This window comes from Lytechinus pictus, chromosome 17 (genome assembly GCF_037042905.1).
Source record: "Lytechinus pictus isolate F3 Inbred chromosome 17, Lp3.0, whole genome shotgun sequence".
NCBI classification, from domain to species: Eukaryota; Metazoa; Echinodermata; class Echinoidea; order Temnopleuroida; family Toxopneustidae; genus Lytechinus; species Lytechinus pictus.
In genome coordinates, this window is record NC_087261.1 from 28796040 (window position 1) to 28823115 (window position 27076).

Genomic DNA, 27076 nt, shown 5'->3' on the forward strand with positions numbered 1-27076 from the left:
ATTAAAATTGCTTAAAAATTTTAAGGTATGGTCAGATTGGTCATTATTGTCAAATCTGTAAAAATTGAAATATTGTATAATTCAAACAATAAAAAAACAAAAGAAATAGCGAGTGATGGACATCTTAATCTCACTTATTTGCACATCACTGAGTTGTGCATATATCTGTTTTGTGAAAAATAAGCGAAATTATAAAATGTCATAATGTCATGTGGGGGCGTCGTTGTCTATAGTAGTTAAGACTCTCGTCTTTCAATCTGAAGGACGTGGGGTTCGATCCCAGGCCATGGCATGTTTTCCTTCAGCAATAAATTTACCCATATTGTGCTGCACTCGTCCCAGGTGAGGTAAATGGGTACCGGCAGGAAGTAATTCCTCACAAAGCTGTGCGCACCGGAATCGGTAGACTATAACTTAGCCGGGGTAATATGGGAGCGCCTTGAGCACCTAGAAAGGTGGATACGTGCGCTATACAAATCCAATATTATTATTTATTATTATAACTTTCTTATTTTACATTCGATTTTGATGAAATTTTTCTGGGGTGGACTTGACCTTTAAATAACAATCAGCATGAACAATACCCTGACACAAATGAAGCACCTTACTGAAGATATTTGTCAATAGTATACAAATATGATTTTATTACTGCATGTTATTACATAAAACTTTGACAAATGTCAAAGACAGATAATTAAGTTGATATACATTGCATTACGAGAATTAATATATACAGTGCGTCCCAGAAAAAACGAAACCGAGATTTAGCGATGATTTATCATAACTTAATCACAAATACAATAGACAAATGACCTACCAATGTAAAGCTTAGAATCTCTTCTTTCATCTGATATTACTTAGATTATTCCTCATTCACGCATGAGTGAGCAAAAACAATTTGAAGAAAGGATAACAAAAACTCATTTGGCGGGGGGTATCTGAATTTAAAAAAGATAATCACATGCCTAAAAATTTCAATATCTGCTCTTTAATTTCATACCTTAATCACAGAAAATGGTCAAGAAGTAAAAAAGTTACGTTCCCTCGAAACAATGCTTGTATTTCCATAATTTCATTAAATAAACGTGTTTTTACCGGTTTTCCACAGAAGCTATCGCATGGTTAACAAAAGACTTCATGCATGGCTGATCGTCAACAAAACGGAGTGTCGAGTGAGTTTGAACGCTAGCCTGTAAAACCTCTTCATTTTATCAATATGAAATTATTGAAATTCAAGCCTTATTTCAAATAACCAGAACTTTGTTATTTCTTGACCATTTTCTGTAATTGAGGTATCAAATTAAAGAGCAGATATTGAACTTTTTAGAAATGTGGTTTTCATTTTGAAACCCAGATACAGCCCGCCAAATGACTTTTTGGTATCCCCTCTTCAAATTGTTTTGCTCACTCATGCGTGAATGAGAAATAATTTAAGTAATTTCAGATGAAAGAGGAGATTCTAAGCTTTACAATGGTAGGTCATTTGTCTATTGTATTTGTGATTAAATTATGATAAATCATCGATAAATCTCGGTTTCGTTTTTTTGTGGGACGCACTGTATAGTGCGTATAAAAAAAGTTTACACTTTGAAAAAAATCATATTAACCAAAAATTTGCAATCCTGGCCTTTTTTAACATCTCCACATTGGTTTAATGTAAATTTCTTTATACAAATGACAGTAGTCATGGATGTCGAGGATCCACTTGAGTGAGCACCACTTGCTTTTAAAAAGCACGTTAAAAAATTACTTGCGCAGAAATTGAAAAAGAGTTTTATGGATGGAAGTTAACATTAACTTAATCAAGAATAGCACATGTACTTTAGCTATGAAGATTGACTTGAATATATTTTCCCCATTATTAACCATTATCCTTGCCAACACAGTCAATCAAGCCCCCCCCCCCCACCCCCACCTTCATGTAGAACATTGTGGCATATCTGCGTTACATTGTAGCTGTGGACCACATGATACAATAACAATAACAAAAATAACCTTTTATGTACCCAGGGTATCCACCTCAATTAGGAAACTGCTCTGCCAGCGGGCCCTGCATAACATTATGTTATTACTGCCCTTTTCCGATCTGAATGCTGAGCGCCTAGCAAGAAAGTAAAAGGTCCCATTCATTGCCATTTCTGTAAGTCTTTGGTATGACTCGGCCGAGGATCGAACCTACGACCTCCAGTTGGCGAGGCGGACGCTCTACCACTGAACCACCATGCCAGGTCCCCCGTTTCCCTTTACCTGCTATTGTTATGCTTGAGAAAGTGTAGAGGAAATGCGTAAGAAATGTACACCCTTTTAATATCAAAGGACAAAACTCCTTCAAGGAAATGCTTGTGATGAACTTTTGTTTATGTCCCCATCAGATACAGCTGTCACAAACAAACTGAAGCTGTGTTTACCTGAGTTCAAACTGTTAATTTCGGTGGCAAAGTTGTTCAAACAAGCGACAATGTATTCATTTTTTTTTCACGGATGAAAAAGTATAGAAGAGATTGAAGCCGAAAATTTATGCGAAAAAAATCCTCTCATTGTAAATTTCTAAAATTTCCAGGAGCTTCTCGAAGTGTAAACTTTTTATTGACGCACTGTCAATATTTATATATACTTCTTAAAATGAGAATATCCAGTATAAATCAAATGCCCGCATCGTGATAAATATAACAATATACATAAAATGGGGGGATACCCCAAGAAAAATATCCTTACACTGCTTCCCCCTTAAATATTTAGGACAATACACTTTAAAAAAGGGTAAGGTAAAACAAATACTCAATATTGGGTAAAAAGAGAGCATAAACGTTTGTTCGGTAGAGTATATCAGATTTTAAAAAATTAAAAAAATATTCATGTTTTTAGGAGTAAAATTCACTTAATCATAGACACTGCGATGAATGGACAGAGCGAGAACAGGGATTTATATTCAAATCTTATCATGACCGCCCATATTCCATATTTTCATCTTCTTGACTGGGTTGCCAATAACGACTTTACAGCTTGTCCTCTAGACTTGTCCGACATCGTTACGGTTGATGATGCAAGATTGTGCTTTAAAATACATAACACGCGAATAAGTAATGATAAAGTAATGATGATAAAAGTAATGATAAATCCATAATTTATTGTTCAAAATAGACATGAAATGAAATACTCCGAAAATTTGCTTTGCCCAATTGATCGTGGGTCCGGCAGCCGCTGTGCAGCGCCAGATCGATGAGGCTCTATCCCTTTAATCGTGGAACGCCAAACAGGGTAGCAGCAACTCCCATCTTTTAACGTCTTTTGGTCTGACGCGGCCGGGGTTTGAACCCCCGACCTCCCGGTTGTGAGACGGACGCTCTACCAACTGAGCCAACACACCGGTTAGGTACGTTTTACGAGGGATACTTGGAATTCATTGGCCACGTTAGCATTCCCCCATACTGTATATTGTGTAATATCAATAATTCCTATGATCCACCCTAAAAAAAATGAAGATCGCACTTTCAGTATTTCTGCGCATGTTAACAACAGAAGCATTTTTTTTTTCATTCGAGTGTTGCATAATGTAATATACCGGTAGATGTCATAATAAAGGCCCTTTTACCCAAGTCTTTTTGTTGACCTTTTCTTACGTCATGTATGATCAAATAGTGCTCCTTTGATCGCTCAAGCAATGTTGCTTTAAAGAATACAAGGCATATTTTTCATACACAAAGCAAATAATAATTCATTTGTCCTTGGTTTTTTTGTGTGTGTGTGCTTTTTAAAAAAAGTTTCAAAAATTCTTCAAGGCTCTTCGGTTTAGAAGTATAATTTCAAGTGGCAATGACCCCTCTTATTAACGCTTAAACGACTGGGAGTAACACCAGGTAGGAAGCACGAAGTTAAAGATTGTCTTCTAAGATAGCCGCAGGATTTGCTATCCCTTCCTTAACGGCATTCACTGTCTTTTCCTTAACGCTTTTTACTAACCCTTCATTGGCTTGTTCCATCTTTACCTTGACCATGTCGGCGTTGACTACCTCGTCCTTTGCATTTGCTAACTTTTCCTTGATATTTAATTCCCCATCCTTGGCCTTCATCGACATTTCCTTGGCCTTTGCCGCGCCTTCTTTGGCATCCTCTACACCTTGCTTGGCATCCGCCACTACTGTCTTCAGCTCCCCTTCTAGCTTATCCTTTTCCCTCTTCATTTGCTTCTTAAGACTTTGCGGTGGTGCTTCCAGCCCGGCTGCCCTTCGCTGCCTCCTCTCCTCGTACTTTTTCAAATATTTATTCCTGTCGACATAGCCAACTTCGTTACCAAGGATGTTAAAGGTGCACCCCTTTTCCGAATTCAAACCTGTCCCCATCACCTCGAACTGCTTTTTGTCCTTGGTCCAAGCTATTCCTGAATCCATACCCAGCTTGAGGGTCAAGATGAAGCACCCGCAGATCGTGGAGAAGCTTCCCGCCGACAAGCGATAGCCGTTGTCGATGTACACCCCATCCTCCCCTTTACTGCATGCGGCCACCAATCCAACGGATGGGCCTTGGGCGAGGCACATCAAGCACCCGTTACAGCAATCCTTGGAGAGCTCCCCGCATCCTATATCCGCGACGAAGAATGTCTTCTCCCCCGGGGTTCTCCCGATCTTCACAGTTGGCCCCTCCAAGTCCATCTGCGCTAGGGACGTGCCCATCTTCTTGGCACCATCCTTTGTCAGCTTTTTGTCCTTGAGGGATTTGCCGAATTCCTTGACATCGGACATATTTTTACCCTTCAGGGATTTCCCAAACTCTAAAGCTTTGGTTGCTCCTTCGATTGTTTCCCCGGCCATGGGCTGTTTCATCACCACATTGGTGACAGTAGACGACAACTTGGCCACGCCTGGTTGGGTCTGGATCACTTTGCCGCCGATTTTGATTTCATCAGGAACCACTTTCTTTAGTGCCGCATCGACGGGAAGTTGCTACAAAAAACAATAAAAAAAAAGAAATTGCAATTATGACTTTCTGAGTCCAGTTTCTTTTAGTTCCTGGTTATTCAGTCACAAAAAAAGGAAATGGACGATTTTCTATCATTCTTTATTACCCAGTATAATAGCTCCTGTGAACTGTTCTGCCAGCGGGACCTGCATAGCATAATGTAATAATTATGCCCTTCCCCATTATAAAACGTCGAACGCCATTTTTAAAGGTCTTTGGCCTGGGATCGAACCCACGACCTCCGGTTCATGAGTCGGACACTCAACCAGTAAGTAAACATGTCTGATTTATTAAAAACCCTGTCGCTCCGCGGTCCTATGGACCATTTCCACCCTTTCATTGTCAGAGTATACGAGTTGTCTAAATACAATAGTAAGAAATAATATCAAACTTTTCATTTAAACTAAATAAATCTATGACAAATAACTGATATAAAAATCATATATTTGTGATTTGGTTTGAAGAAATCAAGTTTGTATGATGGTTTTTAGGAGCTTTGTGATCATTCAGAAAATGATTTAGCCCCGCCCCTTTCTATTCTCATTTTCTTTTGGTACTTGCCCAAGTCAGTTTCCCTCACTAAGGGGGGGGGGGTAATCAGTATTGACATGAACTTTATGCGTTAACAAAATGTGGTTGGATCTGTGTGCATACATGTGGGTGTGGGTGTGTGTGTGAGGGTGAGGGTGTGTGTGTGCGTGAGAGAGAGAGAGTGTGTGTGTGTGTCTCACCCTTCATAAGAGACGACTGGACATGTATCGGGCAAAAATGTCTTTCAGATACCACTCTGATTGTTGTTGTTTGTTTTTGGGGGTCAAAGGGTTTAACATAAAAGTCAACGAAATAAACCTAGATAAATCTGGAAAAATGTGCCTTCAAGCAGATAGAACGACCAGCCTTAATAGCGCCATCTCAAGTCCTCAATTACTAAAACTGGCTAGGTTCACAACACATAATGCAACATTCGGAACAGTGTAGTCTTGCAAAGAAGGCCCATTTTACAGTACTCAATACACTGCAACGGTGTAATTAAAGGCCATTTTGTTCTCTGTTTTATCTAATGATTATAAGGAGACATCACTGTGTTAACCCCCCCCCCCCCCGAAAAAAAAATGCCCGCCCAAATGAGTCTGTACATTATGATTCGGGATTTCTTACCGTATTGTTATTTGATCCATCCTGAGCAGATAGTTCCATTTTGATCTCTCTTCTGAATTTGGTTTAACCTGTCGTAAAATGAAGAAATCAAATTGTTAATTAATACGTATGCCACAAGGTTCCGTGCTAGGACCACTTATGTTTCTGATTTTCCCTTAAAGCATCAATACGTTTGTATTTTTGATGATGGTTTTATTCAAATCCTTCACAGGATAGGAGATTTATAATGAATTTGAAAGTTTTCATATTATGACGTCATATGCGTGCGTACAGCTTTCCCACATGTCATGTTATAGAAATTCTCCAAATGATACCACTTCCATTTTTTTTCTGGGGGGGGGGCAAAAATTGCATTTTTGGAGTTATATCACATGACAAAAAAGGGAGGCAGTGTAGCTCAGTCGGTTAGAGCGCCTGTTCCGGATAAGATCGTAGATCTCAACGTGCGTGGGTTCGAGTCCCGCAGCATGCCGGAAGACGTCTCACAAAAAAACTGACGCTAGCGTTGTGTGTTAACGTGCCTCACCGCTGTGTTAAGTGCGGGTGTGAATGCAGTTGGAAAACACTCCGTCCATCGGAAAGGACGCAAATGTTGGTCCCGTGTATAGGAGAGTCACAACCTATTTCACATTAAAACCAATACACTATTCGTCAAAGAGTAGGGTGTTCACCCGGTGTATTGCACCTGCCGGTCCCCGGTACTACAATAATGCAAGAATCTTCAGGATTGAAGGAGGCAGTGTAGCTTGAAGAAGAAGACATATGGATGACTTAGTCACATGTAACGTCATATTAAAATTGAAACTGTCAAAATTCATAACTTTATTATTTTTGACGGATTCATCAAACCTTCACTAACAGTTTTTTTTTGTCATTTGTCAGCCTCTATTAAACTAATTTTGTACCAGGCTGAACCTCCCCTTTGATTGGTCAACCTAAAAGGTCTGAAAGGATTGACGTTGAGGGCAGGCTCTGATTATTGGAAACCTTTTATTTTTTTTCTCCCCTCCTTCTCGTTGTTATTCTTAGACCTACTAAACTATCTTTTATCTAATTCTTTGATGGATCCACATTTAACAAGCCCTGCTTTACAGTGCATGCCACTTTTTTTCCTCAACTTTTATTTTCTTTTTAAAAAAAATCAATAAAAATAGCCTTGCAGATGTTTAATCGAGATTTTTCTGCGTTTTGTTTACCCTCATTGTATATATCATAATTGTATGGTTATCAAAGTATATTGCTTACCGAAAACATTTATCTATTTCCTTTAATTGCATGGGGTTATTGCATGCATAGCATATTCCTTTGTATTGATTTGTATGGTGATTATTTCATATTTGTGTAATATGTTGAGTCGTAATGTAATGAAGGAAACTTCAACTTAAAAGGTTTGAAAACATTGACGTTGAGGGCAGGCTCTGATTATTGGAAACCCTTTCATTCTCATTTCAGTGATCGCAGTTCAAATGGAAATTAATTGAAGAAGATAATTGTAATATGTGAACTTGAAGAAATCTTAAATCTTTTGTTTTATAACTAAGGTGAATGAAGATCGGCTTCCCAAGTCGGTTTCGAATAGAAAAGGTGTAATATGGCTAACATGTTTTTTTTTTTTTTTTTTTTTTTTATCTCGGGGATTATTTATTACTTTCACCAAAGCACTTTGTCACTGTAAATTCGAACATAACGTTGGGAGGCCCTCTATCGGACGAAAGGCAAAACAGTTTGTGTTTCACTGAATTGAAAACAAAAAACCACCAAAATGTGTGAGATATTGCACGGTTGGATGCAACACACCACACAAAGAGCAAGCAAAATAAAAGAGAGAGTCCTTTCAAAGTCGACATAGCGTATCTGACCATTGCGTTGATGTGTGCATTGGTAGAACGACGGGACTACGCCCTCTCAATCGGGATTAATGGATCACTGGGGGTGCTCTACCAATGCTCAGCGCCCCCCCCCACCCCCCCTCCCGCCACCCAGACCTAGTAACATGAGGATAATCCTCTATTGCCAGGTCCCTGATAAAGGGAGAAGAAAGTGGTGGACAAACAACGGAAAACTAAAATGGCAATTTTGGAAGCGCTCGCTTGTTTTGCTTGCGGGAATTTGCGTAGCTTAATTAATGGGATGCTTAAGTACTATTCTTTTGCAAGTGACTTGTTTGCATTTTGTTTCGATTTTACGTTATGGGTTACCACTTATATTTAGATCATTTTTAAATACAACCCACAGCCGAATTTCACTCAAATGATTTGCACTGTCAGTATAGTAAATAGAAAACTTACTGAGTGTAAAAAATGCGTTTTTCAAGATTCACGCTGCTTTGTGAAAAATGTAGTGGAAAATGTCTATTAAAGTGTGTACTGGAGAATGATATTCTTAGATTTCGGCCTAAATGCTTATCTGGAACATTCTGGCACAATCTCAGGGTCCTAGTTTCGACAGATATCCGAGAATATTATCCTTGATATAGCATTAAGGCGCCGGTTATTTAGCTGCTTATAATATACAATACTATAATATAACAACTAGAATAAAAATCGGGACGTTAGTCGCTACCCCTCAATGACGTGATAGTATTCAAGTGGGGGTGTGAGACATTAGTTCACCCCCCCCCCCCCGCCGAACAAATAGGTTGACCGCTTTGCATGGCCCTGGGAAGCGGGGGCGCTGGGGGTGCTAAGGACCCCCACGATTTTCCTGAGGGTGCTGCGTGTATTATTCTCCATTGGCAACACCCCTGGAATTCTATAGTAGGTGTGAGAAACTGAGAAATGTTACACAAAAATGCCTCCGCCTTTTTTTTGCTTATTAAGTTTCTCGAGACCAAAATGACGTTCATTTTTTGTTTTTTTTTTGCTTATCAAATAAACATGTACATCAGCACCCCCCCCCCCCCCCGTTAAGCGCTCCCAGGGCCCTGCCCAACCCCCGTTTGTTTTTCCCCTGATCTCTAATCCTGTATATAGAGAGGACACAACCTTGCCATAGTCACCATCAGCTCATGATAGATTCTGAGCTCAAGAACCAGTGACTAGATATTTCGCTATTCCGATCGAATATTTTTGCAGAATGTTCTCGATGGTATAATGCTAGTCCGGGGGCCTGTTGCACAAAAAGTTGCGTTTAAAAACAACGAAAGTAAGTCACCAACCGTGGCATCCCATTGGTTTAAAGTCAAGTTTTTTATGAGTTACGTTTGATTGCACGTCTTTGTGCAACGGGCCCCCATATACTGAATGGGTCACGTGGCTCGACATTTCCACCAATGAGGAGGAAGGAGCGAAGTTGGAGGGTGAGGTAAAGGCCACGCCCATGTCGTCTGCCCATTTTGTTCTTCGCGTTTCTCACTGGTTTGACCCAACACCGTGAATTCAATACTGTAGCGTGTCCCACGAAAATTGATAATGGCACTGTACATGCATGACATGGGAATAACATTAGAGTTACAACATCACATTGTTTATATTCTTCACGCCCGTAAACTACAATTTATTTCCTACAACTAGATGAAGTTTTAGGTGATATGATTCAATCGTAACAAAAATATGAGCATCTGTTCATTACACATCAGGAAACCACTCCGTCGAAGTTTTGTATTAAGTGTACACTGTAAAAACTGTGGTGTTAAAACTGACACCAGTGGGTGTTAATAGAGGACCACACCCTCTGGTGTTAAAATTACACCCTAGAGATTGAATATAACACCAAAGAGTGTACATGTAACAACCAAAGGTGTTGTAATAACACCTATAGGTGCTAAACTAACACTGTCAATTTAACACCGGTGTAAAATAATTGGTGTGGTCCTCTATGTACACCGGTTAACACCGCAGTTTTTGCTGTGTAGTCAGGTTGAGCTAACAAGATTGTTATATTTACGCATGTTAAGTGGTGTAACTTATATTTATTCACGTTCATCCATGTGCGTAAATCTGCAAGGAGTTCCCCTTTTCAGGACTTGGGGATGACCTATTCATTCATCCCCTCTGATTATTAGAAAAGATCAAGATGAATTAAGAATATTTACTTTAATTCATTTCCTTGTATTTGTCCTTTAGTTGGCCTATAATCAATCAAATTTAATCAATCAATCTATCAATTTCATGTTTCATTAATCACGTTTGATTAAAGATATCATACCAATCCTCTTAAAATTATTCAGTTAAAATTCAGTTGAAATATTCATTAACACGCGCATTCTGTTCATGATTACAAAAGGTGCTAAAATGTCCCGTTTTCAGGTCTGAATATATATTAAAAGATTGCACATTCAATTATCAATTAATGATCGAGATACATATCTTTTTCATTAATTCCTACGAATGGTCCTAGATCGGAATATCAGATGATACTAGATAGCATGCACTTCGAGCTCGCGTCATTGGAAAGGTGTGATCTATTTCCTTTTTTTGCACTTATTTTATACTCTTATAAGGGTGAAATTCAATAAAATACGAGTGAAAATCTCTCATAATCTCATGAAATGTTATTCACTCCCCGTGGAGTGAATTATTCATTCGATATTTTAGGGATCATAATTAAAATAGTTCTTGATCGAACGAAATCATTTTTTCTACTGTATCCCCTTTTTCGGAAGTGTCATCGGCAAAATGTTGCCTGCTTATAAATTCCAAGGAATATCAATCAAGCTATATCTGACATCGTATGTACGCAAAATTTGTTGTTTTTTGCGATTTTCTTACTGACTTTCTTACTGACTTCAGACACTATATTGTAGGCTCAATTTCCGAATGCATTTGGTCCATATCTCTGTGCAATTTTACCTTACTCAAATTTTAGTTACCCCTCCTCCATAATTATACTGAATGTTTTTTGCTTGTCAAATTTATCTCGGCACCCCCAGACAGTCAAAAATTTGTTCCCAGGGCCCTGCCGCTTTGGTTAAGCCAGTGTACAATATCGTAAAGAATAAATTTAAGACTACGGATAATTTTTTTCTAATCATTATCCGCAAACGTAGCAAGAGACATTTGATTTTTTTTCAACCAGTTTTTCTTCAAAACTTCATCGAGAAACATCTCTGAAAATTTAGTGCAAAATACATCTCAATTATTGCCATTCGTTCACACGTAGACATGCTTTCTCAATTTCCGAATCCCCTTGATTGCTCAAGCTTATGCATTTGGCCCATATCTCTGTGAAATTTTATCTTACTCAAATTTTAGTAACCCCTCCTCCATAATTATACTGAATGTAAAGAAACACCCGACTCCTTTTCAGAGAATAATATAAAATCCGTCACAACGAAATCATTTTTTTTCTACTGAATCCCCTTTTTCTGAAGTGTCATCGGCAAAATGTTGCCTGCTTATAAATTCCAAGGAATATCAATCAAGCTATATCTGACATCGTATTTACGCAAAATTTGTTGTTTTTTGCTATTTTCTTACTGACTTCAGACACTATATTGTAGGCCAAATAGGATCTAGAACTATTTTAATTATGATCCCTAACATATCGAATGAATAATTCACTCCACGGGGAGTGAATAACATATCATGAGATTAGGAAAGATTTTCACTCGTATTTTATTGAATTTCACCCTTTTAAGAGTATAACTTTGTGTGACATGTTTCGCTTGTTCACACTTTATTCACTCCAAAGTGAGTGATCTTTGAAGTTTGACGTTACTACAAAGCAAATTGAAAAACGAGTGAAAATCTTTCTTTTTTAAAAGAGAGAATCAATCTAAATGTCACGCCCAATATGACTTCTAATTTCTTTAGAGGGAAATCGTAATTTTTCGGCCCAATTTACGGTAAAAAAAGTTTGCGAAAGAGCCCATGTTACGATAAAGATAAAATCCCCAAATTTTACGATAAACCATAAAAGCTACAGTGGAAAATCACGCCCCAAATTACCATGAATTTTCCTTTAAAATACGGCAATTTTTTGCGACTTGCAGAAATTTTCCACCTCCACTTTAAGGATTTTCCGATACACCTAAATTCCATCGATCTGTTTGGAAGTGTTTTAAGCATTTTCCCTTTTTCTTTCTTTTTTTTACTCCTTTCGTTTCTCAAACTTTTAACGTAAAATTGGGCCGGAAAATTACGGCTACACTGAAATTTCTCTCCAAATATTTACGGTAACATATAAAACGCTTACCTTCGGTAAAATTGCGTTAACTTGTATGAGGATTAATATATTCTTCAAATAGTATCACCGCATCTCGGGAGCGATTGAATCTGCTGGAATTCGAAGTGTTGGACGCTAGTGTCTTCCGAAGATACGCGTCAAGCGATGTTGTTGTTGTTGATGTTGTATGGCGTATGTTCTTTGAAACTTCTTCTTCCGTGTCTTGACCTTTTGTTCGTGCTCTCCTAACCTTGCTTCTTTTTTCGCTTGGCGATGATTGGCTAAAAGTCGTCCTCCAATGAGAGGGCGGCACGCCCGCAAGCTTGAATGACGCCTTTTATCGGTGGTGGGTGGGGCGGGGGGGGGGTCATTCAGATTGTTCTCCGTAGCAATATCAATTAAAGACAACAGTACTTGTCCTACATATTATTTGAATATCTCATCCCCTGGTCTAAATATCTATGTAAAGTGCTTAAGTCGTTCGGTATCACAGGCAACAACAGTTGATCTTGATCAAGGTATCTGAATATCTAATTATCTGGTTTAAATAGTATGTAAAGCGCATTAAGGAGTCGTTGGGTGAATGAAGTGATAGACCTAATTGGTTAAACGAAATACAAACATCGTTAACCTCACTCATCAGAAATTCACAGTAGACGAAAGTACTGAAACTGCGAAGTTAACTTGTAAAAAAATACTTTTTTTTTTTTTTGGGGGGGGTCATTTACATTTTCCCCGTAGCCGTAGTAATGATAACTATGCTTTATATCGATCTGGATATCTGATATCATGATCTAATCTATCTTAAGAACTAGCAGGAATCTTCGGATGGATGAAGTGCTAGACCTTTTGGCATAAAAATTTACATTGGACAAAAGTACTGAAACCTTGGAAGTATATTATAAAATGTGTTGTTCTGGGGGATTCACTTAGATTTTTTTCCGTAGCCGTATTAATGACATCAATAGTTTATCTTGATCTGGATATCTGAATATCTTTGTCCCTGATCTAAATATTCATGTATAGCGATTTAAGACGTCGTATGGAAGGATAAAGTACTAGGCCTATGTTATAATAATAATAATGATGATGATGATTATGATGATGATAATAATAATAATAATAATAATACCAACATGCTGATATCATGACGCATATCACTACCAAATGCGTCCCTATGCGCTTTTTGAAGACAGAGAAAGCAACGAAAAGATAAATATTTGCTGGCAATCGTGGCACTAACTCATTCAGAATTCTTTTTAAATAAGTATATGTTTCTAAAATTATTAGCCTATCGCATCACATTGTGATAAAAATTTACATCAGACGAAGTTTACTTGTGAAATATACAGTGAAATTAACAAAAACATGATGAGGATGACAACGATTATTGTAATGAACAGGACTATTAGGGCGGTAGTAATGATAATATCGATTATGACATTAATAATGGTAATAGCTAATAACAATGATAATAGACTAAGTGATAATAATGATATTGATATTGATTATGATAATGATAATAACAACAAAAGTAATAATATTGCAAGCCTAGGTCAACAAAACGTAGATTGACAGTTGAAAAGAAATTGAAAAAAAAATCATATACACAACTCAGTCATATGGAAATGAGAGAGTCGATGATATCGATATTTTTTTTTTTCATTTTTTTTGTTAAATGGAATAAAGAATATTTGATGCAGATTTGACAATAAGATAATATATTCATGAAGAATCTAGAATAGGTTGTATTACCATGGTAACCCCCAATATAAAGGAGGACCAAAACTTCTTTTATACTACAACGAGAAATGTTCCGTCGCACCTAATACCTTGGTCACATTTGTTCTACGGCGGCCGTACGGCGAGTCGAAAACAGCCGTTTAACATTTGTTTGTACCAGCTACATATAGGTGGTTTCAGTAAAAATGAATAAAACGGCTGTTTTCGACTCGCCGTACGGCCGCCGTAGAGCAAATGTGACCAAGGTATACTGATATGTCCTTTCCCCTCCACATTGTGGCGCAGCTGAAAAGTTTTATTCAGTTTTAATATATATTTTTATCTTTGAAACATTTAATAAAATATGTTAAACATTTCGTGAAACTGCATGCATGCTCTGAAAAAAAAAACACGTTGACATCGTTTAATTTTACATTCATTCTAAATGACGGGTAATTGAAATCCTGTATTCAAATTATATATTTTTACCTTATTTCATAATGGGGAAAAAGTAGACACTTAACGTGATGTATAATGAAAAAGACGATATTATTATCTAGACAACAAGTCCCAATATTTATCGCGAAAGTTCACCCTGACGTTAAAGGGATGGTCCGGGCTAAAAGTATATATAGCTTAATAAATTGAGTAGAATTCACTAAGAAAAATGCCGAAAATTTCTTCAAAATCGGATAACAAATAACAAAGTTATTGAATTTTAAAGTTGAGCAATATTTTGTGAAAACAGTCGTCATGAATATTCATTAGGTGGGCTGATGATGTCACATCTCCACTTGTTCTTTTGTATTTTATTATATGAAATTATGTTTATTCAAATTTATTCCTCCAAGAACTAGAAAAATTGGATTGACAACTGATTTAGTGCATTAGATATTTATTGCTGCAACTTATTTCATTATAAGGGAGACATATCATTCACACAGGTATCAAATTATGAAAAATATATGATCTTATGTGATAACATAAGAAAACAGAAAGTGGGGGATGTGACATCATCAGCCAACCTAATGAATATTCATAACGACTGTTTTCACAAAATATTGCTAAACTTTAAACTTTAATAACTTTATCATTTGTTATCCGATTTTGATGAAACTTTTGGCATTTTGCTCAGTGAATTCTACTCTATGTATTAAGATATAAATATTTTCAGCCCGGACCATCCCTTTAAGATTGTTTTGATAAAAGCAAAAAAATTCGAAAAAATTATTTGTGAAGATTTTACGAATATAGTTCAAACAATAATGGAGTTTAAGGGAAAATACACCCTGAAAACAAAATAATGGTAAAAATCCGTTGAAGATTAAGAAAGTTATTGGAATTTTAAGATTTAGAGTTGTGACGTCACAAACGAGCAGCGGCTGCCCCATATGTTATGTAAAATAAATGCTGAATTTTTAAAATGGTTTTTGATGACTTATTTTTGTTTTCTTTTCATGATCGGGTGCGAAAAGATATGTCTATTGATATACAGAAGATGACATTTAATTGATGTTTTACCATTTACTATGTAGGAATGCTGCTCGCATATGACGTCACTCCCGAATCAAATAATTAAAATTCCAATCACTTTTTAATTCTTGGGTGGATGTTTCTCAACCGTTCGTCAATAGTTTTTATTATTTTTTCTGCTATTTTTACAATAAACTTTTTTGTCAGGGTGAACTTCCCCTTTGAAATGTGAAACTAAGTTTTCACCTTCTGGAGTCACAGACAAACACCTCGTCGATACCTTGTCTGATATGTATTCCCTAAAATATAACCCTCCCCCCCCCCAAAAAAAAAAAAGCGATTTAAATACGTGCGGGCGATATATCATCAGAAGCATCATTTTATTTTCCCTTCTATGAAAAAAATATTTGTATTCATTATCCATTCTTACCACAAAATGATCGAAATGAAACTCCGAGTGGAGCAATGTTTTATGAATTCAAATTTTCGATCTTTAGTTTAGATCAGGTTGTATACAGATACCGAAACTAAATCAATTAAATAACAAAGGTAAAATAACTAAATAAAGTACAAGTAGTAAAACCATAATTAGAAGGCATACTGTTATTAGCATTAATGAGCTGATAACAAGTAGTTTACAAAGTATTGAACGGGTAAAATTTAATTGTAGGCAACTTGGGGTAACATAATGTGCATTATTCGGCTACTGAAGGTGATTCAAATTAAATATCGAAAGTTGAACTCATAAAACATGGCTCTACTCATAGTTTTATTTCTGTCATTTTGTTCCGTACCATTAAGAAATTCGAATCGATAGAATATAAAAGATAATGTCAGTGAGCTGCTCGCAAAATGATGTCAGAAATAAAAACTTTTGAAAATTTACAACGCTTATTCTTTGGTGGATTTCCTTCGAACCTTCACCACAATCTTTGTCTTTCTTTCTTTCTTTCGTTCGTTTTTTTTTTCATTTTTTATTTATTTATTTATATATATATATATATATATATATATATTTTTTTTTTTTTTTTTGGGGGGGGCTTTTATTAAAACGAACTTTTCGTCAGGGTCAACTAAGCTTATAAGTGTCATGTGGATGCACTCGTGCAAAGGCTCCTGTGGGTTTCTGTCGATGGATAATCGCAATTTGGGGGATGATTCGAGCGGAACTGTTCTCACAATTCCTTGAATTATAAATGGTACAGTGAGTCTAAAATGGATCCATGCACGTGTAAAGGGCGATGAGCTGATCTGTCTACTAACATTATACACATCAGTGGAGCTATGGCATGCTGGTTAAAGAAGATTCTTTATCCAAACTATCTTCGACTTGGTCAACCGTTTAACGGTTGAAGTGGCGCTATTGAACGCATTCAAATAGTACGGAGTAATGGCGGATTTAGATCCGGATTATATTGACACCCTTATCCAGCGTAGGCTATTGATTTCCCGCTAATCCCCGTGATTTAATACAACAAATTACTGAGTTAACAACAAATACACTCCCCACTCATCATGATTGGCCTTGCCCTTTATAGTTCGTTTTGTGACCCCCTTTTCTTTACCAATTAGACCTTCTCTAATCTTCTCCGGACAGATTCTCCATTCTCTAAAACAAATTAAGGAGCTATTTCAATGAAACAAATCGATGTTTTTCACTGAATATCGCAGGGCACTTGGAATGCGATTTTTTTTTTCTTTCAATATGGGGGGTGCTCCTTTGGAAGAAAATTTTGACAAGCAAAAAAAAAATTATGTCACTACAACATGAAGGTGGTTTTGGTTAAATATTTTTTAGCATACCTATTTTAGGGGTGCCGCCTGTGGTGAAGAATACGCCCGACAACCCCATTGAAATCTTGGGGGTGCTTAGCAACCCCCCTTCCCCCCTCCTCCCCTGCTTTACAGGGCCATGGACTATATCGTATTGTATCAAATTGTGATTAGCTACTGTGAATCTATTGCATGTAATTGACTCATAGTACAAATTCGTCCTTTTCAAATCACTGATAAACTCCAAGTTGGGTCTGTGATAAATGGATTAATAACCTTCGAGTATATGAACGCATGTTTGGTTAATTTTTTGTTAAAGGACAATTCCACCCCAACTAAAATTTGATTGGAATGAAAAGAGAAAAATCAAACAAGCATAAAACTGAATAATTCATCAAAATTGGATGTAAAATAAGAAAGTTATGACATTTTAAAGTTTTGCTTCATTTCACAAAAATTATATGCGCATCCTGTCTGTATGCAAATTAGGAGACTGATGACATCATCCATACTCACTATTTCTTTTGTATTTTATTATATAAAATATGATATATTCTAATTTTCTCCTAATTGTCAAGAGAAACGACGATTAATTCCTCCCTGAACATGGTTCAGTCGAGTTGGTCCTTATTGTCAAATCTGTAAAAAAAATGAAATACTGTATAATTCAAACAATAAAAAACAAAAGAAATATTGAGTGAGGGACATCATCGACTGTCTCATTTGCATGTCACTGTGTTGTGCATATCACTGTTTTGTGAAAAATTACTTTCTTATTTCACATCCGATTTTGATGAAATTTTCAGTGTTATAGTTTGATTTGTCTCTATTCATTCAAATCAACATTTTTCTGAGGTGGACTTGACCTTTTAACACGTATACACACATTGGTATCGATAGCATTGACAAGTTTGGTAACATGACTCCCATGCACTTGGACTAGCTTCCTTATGGGGGTTTGCTGTACCAAACTGAACAATGATATATTTTGCATTAACAAAAAAGTATGCGTGTTATAATAAATGTCAAACTTAGTTGTTTAACCATTTATAATATGAAAATAAAGAAATGTATTTCATAAGAAAAGGGAATGATGTTTGTTTGTTGTTCATGATCATGAACACCTCCCGGGGAACACCTAAGTATGACATTTTACACATTGAAGCGTTATGATATACTGGTGCTAGTAACAAGTGGAAGTATGTCGTGTTCCCAAATTTGTCAGGTGATTCAAATTAAATATCGAAAATTGAACTCATAAAACAAAAAATAAAACACGGCTCTACTAATAGTTTTATTTCTTTCACTTTAATTGATCCTTACCATAAGAAATTCGAATTGACAGAATTTACTATATATAAGATACAGTCAGTGAGTCGCTCGCAAAATGATGTCAGAAATAAAAACTTTTGAAAATGTACAACGCTTATTCTTTGGTGGATTTCCTTTGAACTTTCACCGCAATCTTTTTCTTTCTTTCTTTCGTTTTTTTTTTTTTGGGGGGGTAGGGGGCTTTCATTAAAACGAACTTTTCGTCAGGGTCAACTAAGCTTATAAGTGTCATGTGGATGCACTCGTGCAGCGGCTGCTATAGGTTTTGTCGATGGATAATCAAACTTTTGGGGGATGATTCGAGCGGAACTTTCCTCACAATTCTTTGAAATTCTTAAATAATAAATAGTTATGTGAGTTTAAAATGGATCCATGCACGTGTAAAGGGCGATGAGCTGATCTGTCTACTAACAGTATACACACCAGTGGAGCTATGGCATGCTGGTTAAAGAAGATTCTTTATCCAAACTATCTTCGACTTGGTCAACCGTTAAACGGTTGAAGTGGCGCTATTGAACGTACTACAATAGTACGGAGTATAATGCCGGATTTAGATCCGGATTATATTGACACCCTTATCCAGCGTAGGCTATTGATTTCCCGCTAATCCCCGTGATTTAAAGCAAGAAATTACGGAGCTACCAACACAAGTACACTCCCCACTCATCAAGATTGGCCTTGCCCTTTATGATTTCTTTTTGTGACCCCTTTTCGTTACCAATTAGACCGTCTCTAATCTTCTCCGGACAGATTCTCCATTCTCTCAAACAAATCGGTGGTTTTCACCGACTATCGCGGGGCACTTGGAATGCGATTTTTCTTTTCTTTCAATAGGGGTGCTCCTTTGGAAGAAAATTTTTACAAGCAAAAAAAAAGTGTCACTACATGAAGGTGGTCTTGGTTAAATAATTTTTAGCATACCTAACTGATTTGCAGGGGGTGCCGCGTGTGGTGAATGACACACGCAACAACCCCATGGAAATCTTGGGAGTGCTCACCCCCCCCCCCCCCCCCCGCTTCACGGGGCCATAGATTGCATCTAATTGACTGATGGTACAAATTAGTCCTTTTCAAATCACTGATAAACTCCAAGTTGAGTCTGTAATGAATGGATTAACAGTCATAGAGTATGTCAACTCATGTTTGGTCGATTAAAACGCCTTGTTGTGGTGCGTTGGCGTGGTTATTCAATGCTTAAACTAATTTGGTTTGAAGAGATAAAGAAAGATCAGACACACAAAATATTGGAAATTTGATAAAAGTCGGAAAAGAAATAACAAAGTTATGACATTTTAAAGAATCGCATTATTTTGGTGAAACAGTTCTATGCGTATCCTCGTGAATATTCATATGGGCAATTTGATGCTGTCATATCCCGACTTGTTTTTTTAATATTTTTTTAATGAAATTGTGGGTTTTTTAATTTCGTCATCCAAGAATTAAAAATTTTAGATTGAAAGCTGATTTCATACATTAGATATTCATTGCTGCAACTTATTTTATTATAAGGGAGATATATCATACACACATATATCAAAACTAATAATTATGATTTCATGTAAAATAAGAAAAGGGAATGTGTGGGAAATTACATCATCAGCCCACCTAATGAATATTCACGACGACGTATATGTAACTGCTTTCACAAAATATTGCTAAACTTTAGAATTCAATAACTTCCTTATTTCAGATTTCGACGAAAATTTCAGCATTATGTTCAGTGAAACTTGTTTTATTCATTTAGATAAAATTATTTCCAGCCCGGCGTACCCCTTCAACTGTATCAACGTTATACAAGACTATAATGATAAAAATAACACGAAAATGATGTATTCAAATTATATAGCCTAATTCTTCGACAAAATTCCGGACCGGTCATTTATGGTAACCAATACTGGCAATTTTTATATTTTTGCCTCTGCCATTTTAACCTGGCGCCGCCGAGTAGGGTATGTTATGAAAAAAATATATTTCAATAACAAATTCATGACTTCATTGTTGATCATGTTTTTCTTATATATATTTTTTTAGATTTGCAGCACCGTAAAATGAGTCTGTGCATATTTTTTTTTTAACTCTTTGCAAGCTGAATTAATTTTGGGGTGATAATAATGACAAATGTTTCCATGTTATTTTCTTTAATTTAAGATATCCAAATTGCACCATCGATACGTATTATTATATAGATGTTATTCAAATACTATTGCCTTTTATTAGTTTATCTAATTTGAAAGGAGAGAAAAATTAATCATTACGATATCATTGTTGAATTTAATCGTACGAATGTGCAAAATTGCAACATCAGCGCGCAGTTTTCGCGTTAATTTTAAGATTTGCTTTAATTGTTTTTATGAAGAATAGATAGTCTGCCACAACTCAATATATTTTTTTCTTCTATACATGTATGTTTCTTTCTCCTTTCCTTCGCTCTTCTTTTTATCTTCCCCCTCTGGTTATTTCTTGCTTTCCCCTTCCTTCCTCTTCGCGTTCCTCTCCTCCCTTCTCTTTTCCTCCTTCTTCCCCTCCTCCTTTTCCTTCTTCTTCTCTTCCTCGTTTTCCTTCTTCTCCTTCCCCTTCTCATAGCTTCTCCTCCATCATTCCATCTTCTCTTACCCCTTCCTCTCTCAATTCGTATGATTTACAAAACAAATGCGATTGTAAGATAATATATTCGATGAAATAATATTACACGATTTAATTCATCATCATTCGTTGTTAATTAACAAAACACCACAAAACAAACAATGACAAATATAGAAAATTCGTACTCAAGACTTGAATCTCCCCATGTCCTAGAAAATAATAGAATTACCCTCGAATTTGGGTCACTAACCCAAACTAAAGGGACAACTTTGTTGAAAGGGGAGGGCCATAACAAGATAATTCATTACCGCAGAAGCTCCATATCATTAATAGACCTTTAATACTCACATATCAAATACAAACAAAAATGAGGTCAAACACTATACAAATCTTTAAACAAATTAAAATTCTGTTAAAAAATATAAATTTCTGTGTTAGCACATGTTAACCGCTACAGGACCTGCCAACTGCCTTAAATGCAGTGTATGCAGACGTCCCTCCTTTCAGGTGATCAAAACCTTATTTTGAAGGATATTTCTGACTCGACACTTTTTTAAGTATTTTTCATCAAATTCTATTATGGAAAGCAAATGAAGGATATCAAATTACGGTTGAAATATGTCACACCATTCGCCCCCCCCCCACATCGCATTAAAAAAAAACAGCCGATCAACCAGAACGAACTTCCCTGATCATGCAATTGTTTACAACTGTTCAGAAAATGTTTACAAAAGGACCAAATCAAGCGAGCAGAATCCGACTTTCCTTTAGAGGATTTTGTGAGCATAATGACTGCTTCAGGAGACTTAGGTTTTATAATCACTGCTCAATTGGTTAACAAAGGCATTGTTTTCCATTGTGTAATTCAGTAACCGGCCTTTAATGACACTCAAGCGTGGGCGATTTTTGCTTTAAACTCATCAAGGACCAGAATAGTCACCAATAACACTTCCAGATACAACAACTTCTTGTATAATCATGACACTGTAATCGCAACGGTGCTAAAACTACACCGCCAGGGTTACCAGATAACCTCACCAGGTATATTACACCACTGTTGAATTCAAGGTGTTGACTCAACAACCATTAGTGTTATCAAAACGCTATCCGTTTGTCATTCTAAAACTTTGGTGTTGTTCAAACTTCATGCTGTAGAAGATGTAGCCCCCCAAAAAAGTGGCCTGCGGGCACAGACCCTTGGTTCTCGTAATATTCACAGTGCATAATTCAGAGTCTGAAATAGTGAGACTAGGTTCACTATGTACTGTGCTTGACAAAGACAGAGAGCTTGGCTTCTAGTCTTCACTCAAGACATGGTATAATCATAGAGCTATTACTCTATGGTTTAATTGGTTAAAGTGTCAAATGAGTATGTGCCTGCAGACTAAATTTGAAGGTAACGTTTCCAGTGTGTTGATAACAAAAGTTGAATTCATCAGGGGGGGGGGGGGGGGTGTGATCTCTTTTATTTAGCATCTTCCATGCTGTCAGATCGGACTGAATTATCCTTCTCTAGTAGCTGCAATATTAGAGGTAGAAAGTTTGTAAGCAGCTTTGGTATCCACGAGAGCAAAGCTGCGTGACCGTTATTGATGAGTAATGACAACTTGTCGATACCCACAAGAGCTCCTAGATGAAACCATGGACCTAGTAGGTCCATGATGAAACGGTCCCAGGTCTATCCGTGTCTTCGGCCAAGCTTGCATTCCTCAGGCAACTCTCGGGCCAGGGAAAAGTAAAATAATAACTTTACCATTTTCAGTGGTCTTGCATAACGGCTGCTGGTCATAAATCTCATTCTACTCTGGGTAATTTAAATCAGACTGGTGTTTACCACAAAGGCAATTTCCAGTGGTATTACATAACTGCAACTTGTCGTAAATCCTGTTCTACTACGGGAGGGGGCATCGTGGTCTAGTGGTTATGACTCTCGTCTTTCAATCTGAGGGACATAGGTTCAATTGCCAGCCATGGCGTGTTTTCCTTCAGCAAGAAATTTACCCACATTGTGCTGCACTCAACCCAGGTGAGGTGAATGGGTACCCGGTACGAAGAAATTCCTTGAATGCTTGAGCGCCTATATGGGCAGCGCAGCTAAAGCCGGGGTGATAATAGCAGCGCTTAGGATCCTCGGGCGAATAGCGTTCCCCAAAATCCAGCTATTATTATTACCATTATTACTCTGGGTGATATGCAAATGGTGTTAAATTCCCCATGAAAACACTCAATTAACTGCCTTTAATACGTAAGAAAATCATAACTTTTCAATATACTCAGATTTTTTTGCATTGAAAAGGACTGCAAAATGAAATGTAAGAGCAAACATGACACGAGATGGCAAGAAAAAAAGCCTCGCTTTTATCACATTGGAGACAGTTAGGAAGAAATACAGCAAAAAATACATATATATATACAAAGAATGTATGTACACAAAGATGTTAAGAAAACGTGCGGTGGTCTTAGGGTAATACTGGTAATATCGAGCACACAATAATGCATATCATAATTGGACATGCTAAAACATCAATTAAACCTGAATGAAAGCAAACGGTTCTATAAAGATATGCATCAGAAAATGCCCTTTTTAACTTAAAAAAAAGAGATAAGGATTAATTAAAACTAAATTATCTTGAAGCCTCAAGATTATGACTTTGTAAGATGCTTTGGGGCATATTTCCAAATATGACAAATGCAATATAATGGAAACCTGACCTTTTAAAGACAGTAATGTACATTCTAAAGTAAAATGTAAATAACTTTTTAAAATGCAAAATATGTATCTGTATTTACTGTTCACGAAAGACCTCAAATTTTTCATTACACACAGAGAGGCAGCTGTACTTTATGGACTCAGCAAAATATATTTATGACAATTTAAAGGAAAATATAACCCCAAATGAAAATTATTTTGAAGCAAGAAAAAAATAATAATCAGAGAAGTAGATGGTGAAAGTTTTGGCAAAATTTGTTTAAAAATTAAAAGTTTAAACATTTTCTTTTTTTTTTGGTTAAGTTGCAAGTTGCAATCACTAAAAGTATGTGATTTACAATTGGCAACATAAAGTAAGTAATGTCATCATGATACAGGTTTATTTATCCATTTATTCATAATAATAAATAAATTATTTATACATAATGAATGACATATGATCTTATTCAGGTTTTTTTTCTTTTACGATGTCATATACCAAAATGCTATCTAGATAATTTTATAACTTCCTGAGGAAGAGGGTGCTTTGGAGAAAAGCAGATTCCTGATAATTAAGTACATGACAAATGTGAGAGTTGTCCCTTACTTTGTCAAAATCTACCAGTAACAAAAAATGCCAATTTGGGATTAACATAGATGTAGTGATCCAATAAATTTTTCAAACAGCCACAATTTTGTCTGACTTCTTGACGTCACCTATCAACCCCATACACGTTGGGCTATTTTGAAATTGCACTGCCGGGGGGGGGGGGGGTTATTTTTCATGAAAATAAAAAGTCATGAAACATTGCAGAGCTATCTTTCTGCAATACAGATTTATCATAAAAATGCTGAGAGGAGAGGTCTGACCTCCCCCCCCCCCCCCCACTACGGGCTAGATAGGGTTAAATCATGCAATGGTACATATGCAACAGTACAAACGTTGCACATTCAGCCACCAATTTGCCTGCATACAACTAGTTACATGTAAGTAAGCCATGTACAATGTAGAAGATCAGTACCATACAGACCTTCACAACCTAACCAGCATACATTTCCTTTCAAAATCAATTCACCTTTACATATTAATTGTCTGTCAAAATCACTGAAACTTGATTTGTATCTGTCATATCACAATAAAGTCCATTTATCTGTCAAAATTCATTGATCTTTATTTATCAATTAAAATCTTTCCAACTCCATACAATCATATTTTTCTTTCAAATTTCATTGAATATTACTTGCCCGTCAAGACAAATGATTTTTTAAAAAATGTACAAATCTAAAATGCATTCATTCACCTTCCGCACATGAATTGATTTCATTTTTCAATTTTTGCTCAATTAAAAAAGGGACATTGTAACATTCATACAACTACAACTCGTGATTTCACATCAAATGTAATGTGCTTGATGCACATTAGTAGCTGCGATATTAGAGGTAGAAAGTTTATAAGCAGCTTTGGTATTAAACATTACTCAATTCAAACTAGCACCGGTAAACAAATTAGAAAACATGATTTTCAAACATATTAATTTTGCATTGTTTAAATTGTCAACTGTAAATTCATTAAACTAGCTTACACCCCCCCCCCCCCCTCCCCTATAATGGCACAATGTTTAATTTAAAAGACTTTTTTTTTTTCTTGAATCTTAGCAATTACCCATACACATGTCTGCCCAGAAAGAAAGAAAAAACCTAATAATTTTATTCAATTTATAATGCATTACAGTGTGCAATTCCTGAATACACATTATTTTTGTTACAAATAATTATTCATTCATCAATAATAATGACTATCTAAAAATTGCAATTTAATGAAAATATGCAATCAGCAAATTGAAATTTCATCAATACAAAGCTGTATATACTGTACAGCGGTGCTTGAAAGTAAGTGAACCTCACCAGAGAATGAACATATTTAAAGGTCAAGTCCACCTAAACAAAAGTTGATTTGAATAAAAAGAGAAAAATCCATCAAGCATAACACTGAAAATTAAGAATAAATAAAGAAAGTTATGACATTTTAAAGTTTTGCTTAATTTCACAAAACAGTTATATGCACATCCTGGTCAGTATGCAAATGAGGAGACTGATGTCATCCACTCACTATTTCTAATGTATTCTATTATATGAAATATGATATATTCTAATTTTCTCCACATTGTCAAGTGAAACAATGATTAATTCCTGCCTGAGCATGTGGAATTAGCATTGTTTAATACTATATGGTTCAGTCAAGTTGGACTTTTAAACAATAAAAAACAAAAGAAATAGTGAGGGACATCATCGTCTGTCTCATTTGCATGTCACTGAGTCGTGCAAATCACTGTATTATGAAAAATAAGCAAAACTTATGACTTTATGTCATAAATTTCTTATTTTACATCCAATTTTGATGAAATTTTCAGCGTTAGGCTAGTTTGATTTTTCTTGTTCATATCAACATTTTTCTGGGGTGGACTTGACCTTTAAAGTGTTCAAGTCTTTCCATGTTTTAGACAATTGTGAAGTCGGGTAATAAAGTATTACATTTAATACAGTTTGTTTCCCTGGTCTCAATAAACATTGAAGTGTTGTTGTCTACGTTCAATATTCCGCATGAAGGAGTGCATTTTGTGGTGGAATTCGCTAACTTTTGAGCACAACCATAAACCATTTTAGTTTGAAGGGAGAGGAAACAAATAAAGGTATTTCTTATATGAACAAAAAAAGTGTAACCTCATGGTCATCGGACCATAAGGGCAAAGAATGACCAATCAATGTAGGGATTCAATCAGATGAAACCAAATGGACATAAGTCCAAACCAATAGCATTTTAGATGGATTTACCCATAGTTGTGTTTCAACTTCTGGGAATCTTTATAAAGGCTTGGACAAAAAAGCAGTGTTCCGGAGTGTTGATCCCTACCAAGATCTCGAAAAAAGGAGACCGAAAATATGTCCAGAATCCCAGAAAATACCTTGTCATGGCCGAGAGAATATTTTCAAACAGAAAGATAAAAAATCTTTCTGAAGGATCTCTCCCTCTATCATAATCCTGGGGGATAATAAGTGGGTTTATATTCACTTCGTCTACCGGCATTTGGTCTACAACTTCTCAGATACCACACTGGCTAAAGCCATTGGCCCATATTATGTACTCGGGTTTAAAGGGAAACGACAGTAATTGTAGCAAACAATTACTTCATGGGAAGGTCTTTCAAATCAAGGTTAAGTGCCAAAACATTATCATACATCTGGATCTGGTACATTAATGTAAACCTATCTTTTGTGAAATCATAA

The 27076-nt window shown here is 36.3% G+C and overlaps 1 protein-coding gene across 1 annotated transcript; it reads right to left on the bottom strand.

Annotated features, from left to right (window-relative positions):
• Positions 1-616: 616 nt before the first annotated feature.
• Positions 617-12408, bottom strand: LOC129280718 (uncharacterized). The gene is made up of 3 exons (XM_054916727.2): positions 12250-12408; positions 6115-6182; positions 617-4940 (listed from the first exon to the last, which is right to left on the bottom strand). Exons 2-3 carry the CDS (start codon positions 6151-6153, stop codon positions 3873-3875), a joined length of 1107 nt encoding a protein of 368 aa, XP_054772702.1. The 5' UTR covers positions 6154-6182; positions 12250-12408; the 3' UTR covers positions 617-3872.
• Between the last annotated feature and the right edge of the window lie 14668 nt (positions 12409-27076).

Bases quoted from the DNA above. Each gene is read 5' to 3' on its own strand.
- LOC129280718 (XM_054916727.2), bottom strand. From the start codon at position 6,153: ATGGAACTATCTGCTCAGGATGGATCAAATAACAATACG. The intron at 4,941-6,114 runs GTAAGAAATCCC...TGTTTTTTGTAG, and splicing joins ATGGATCAAATAACAATACG to CAACTTCCCGTCGATGCGGC.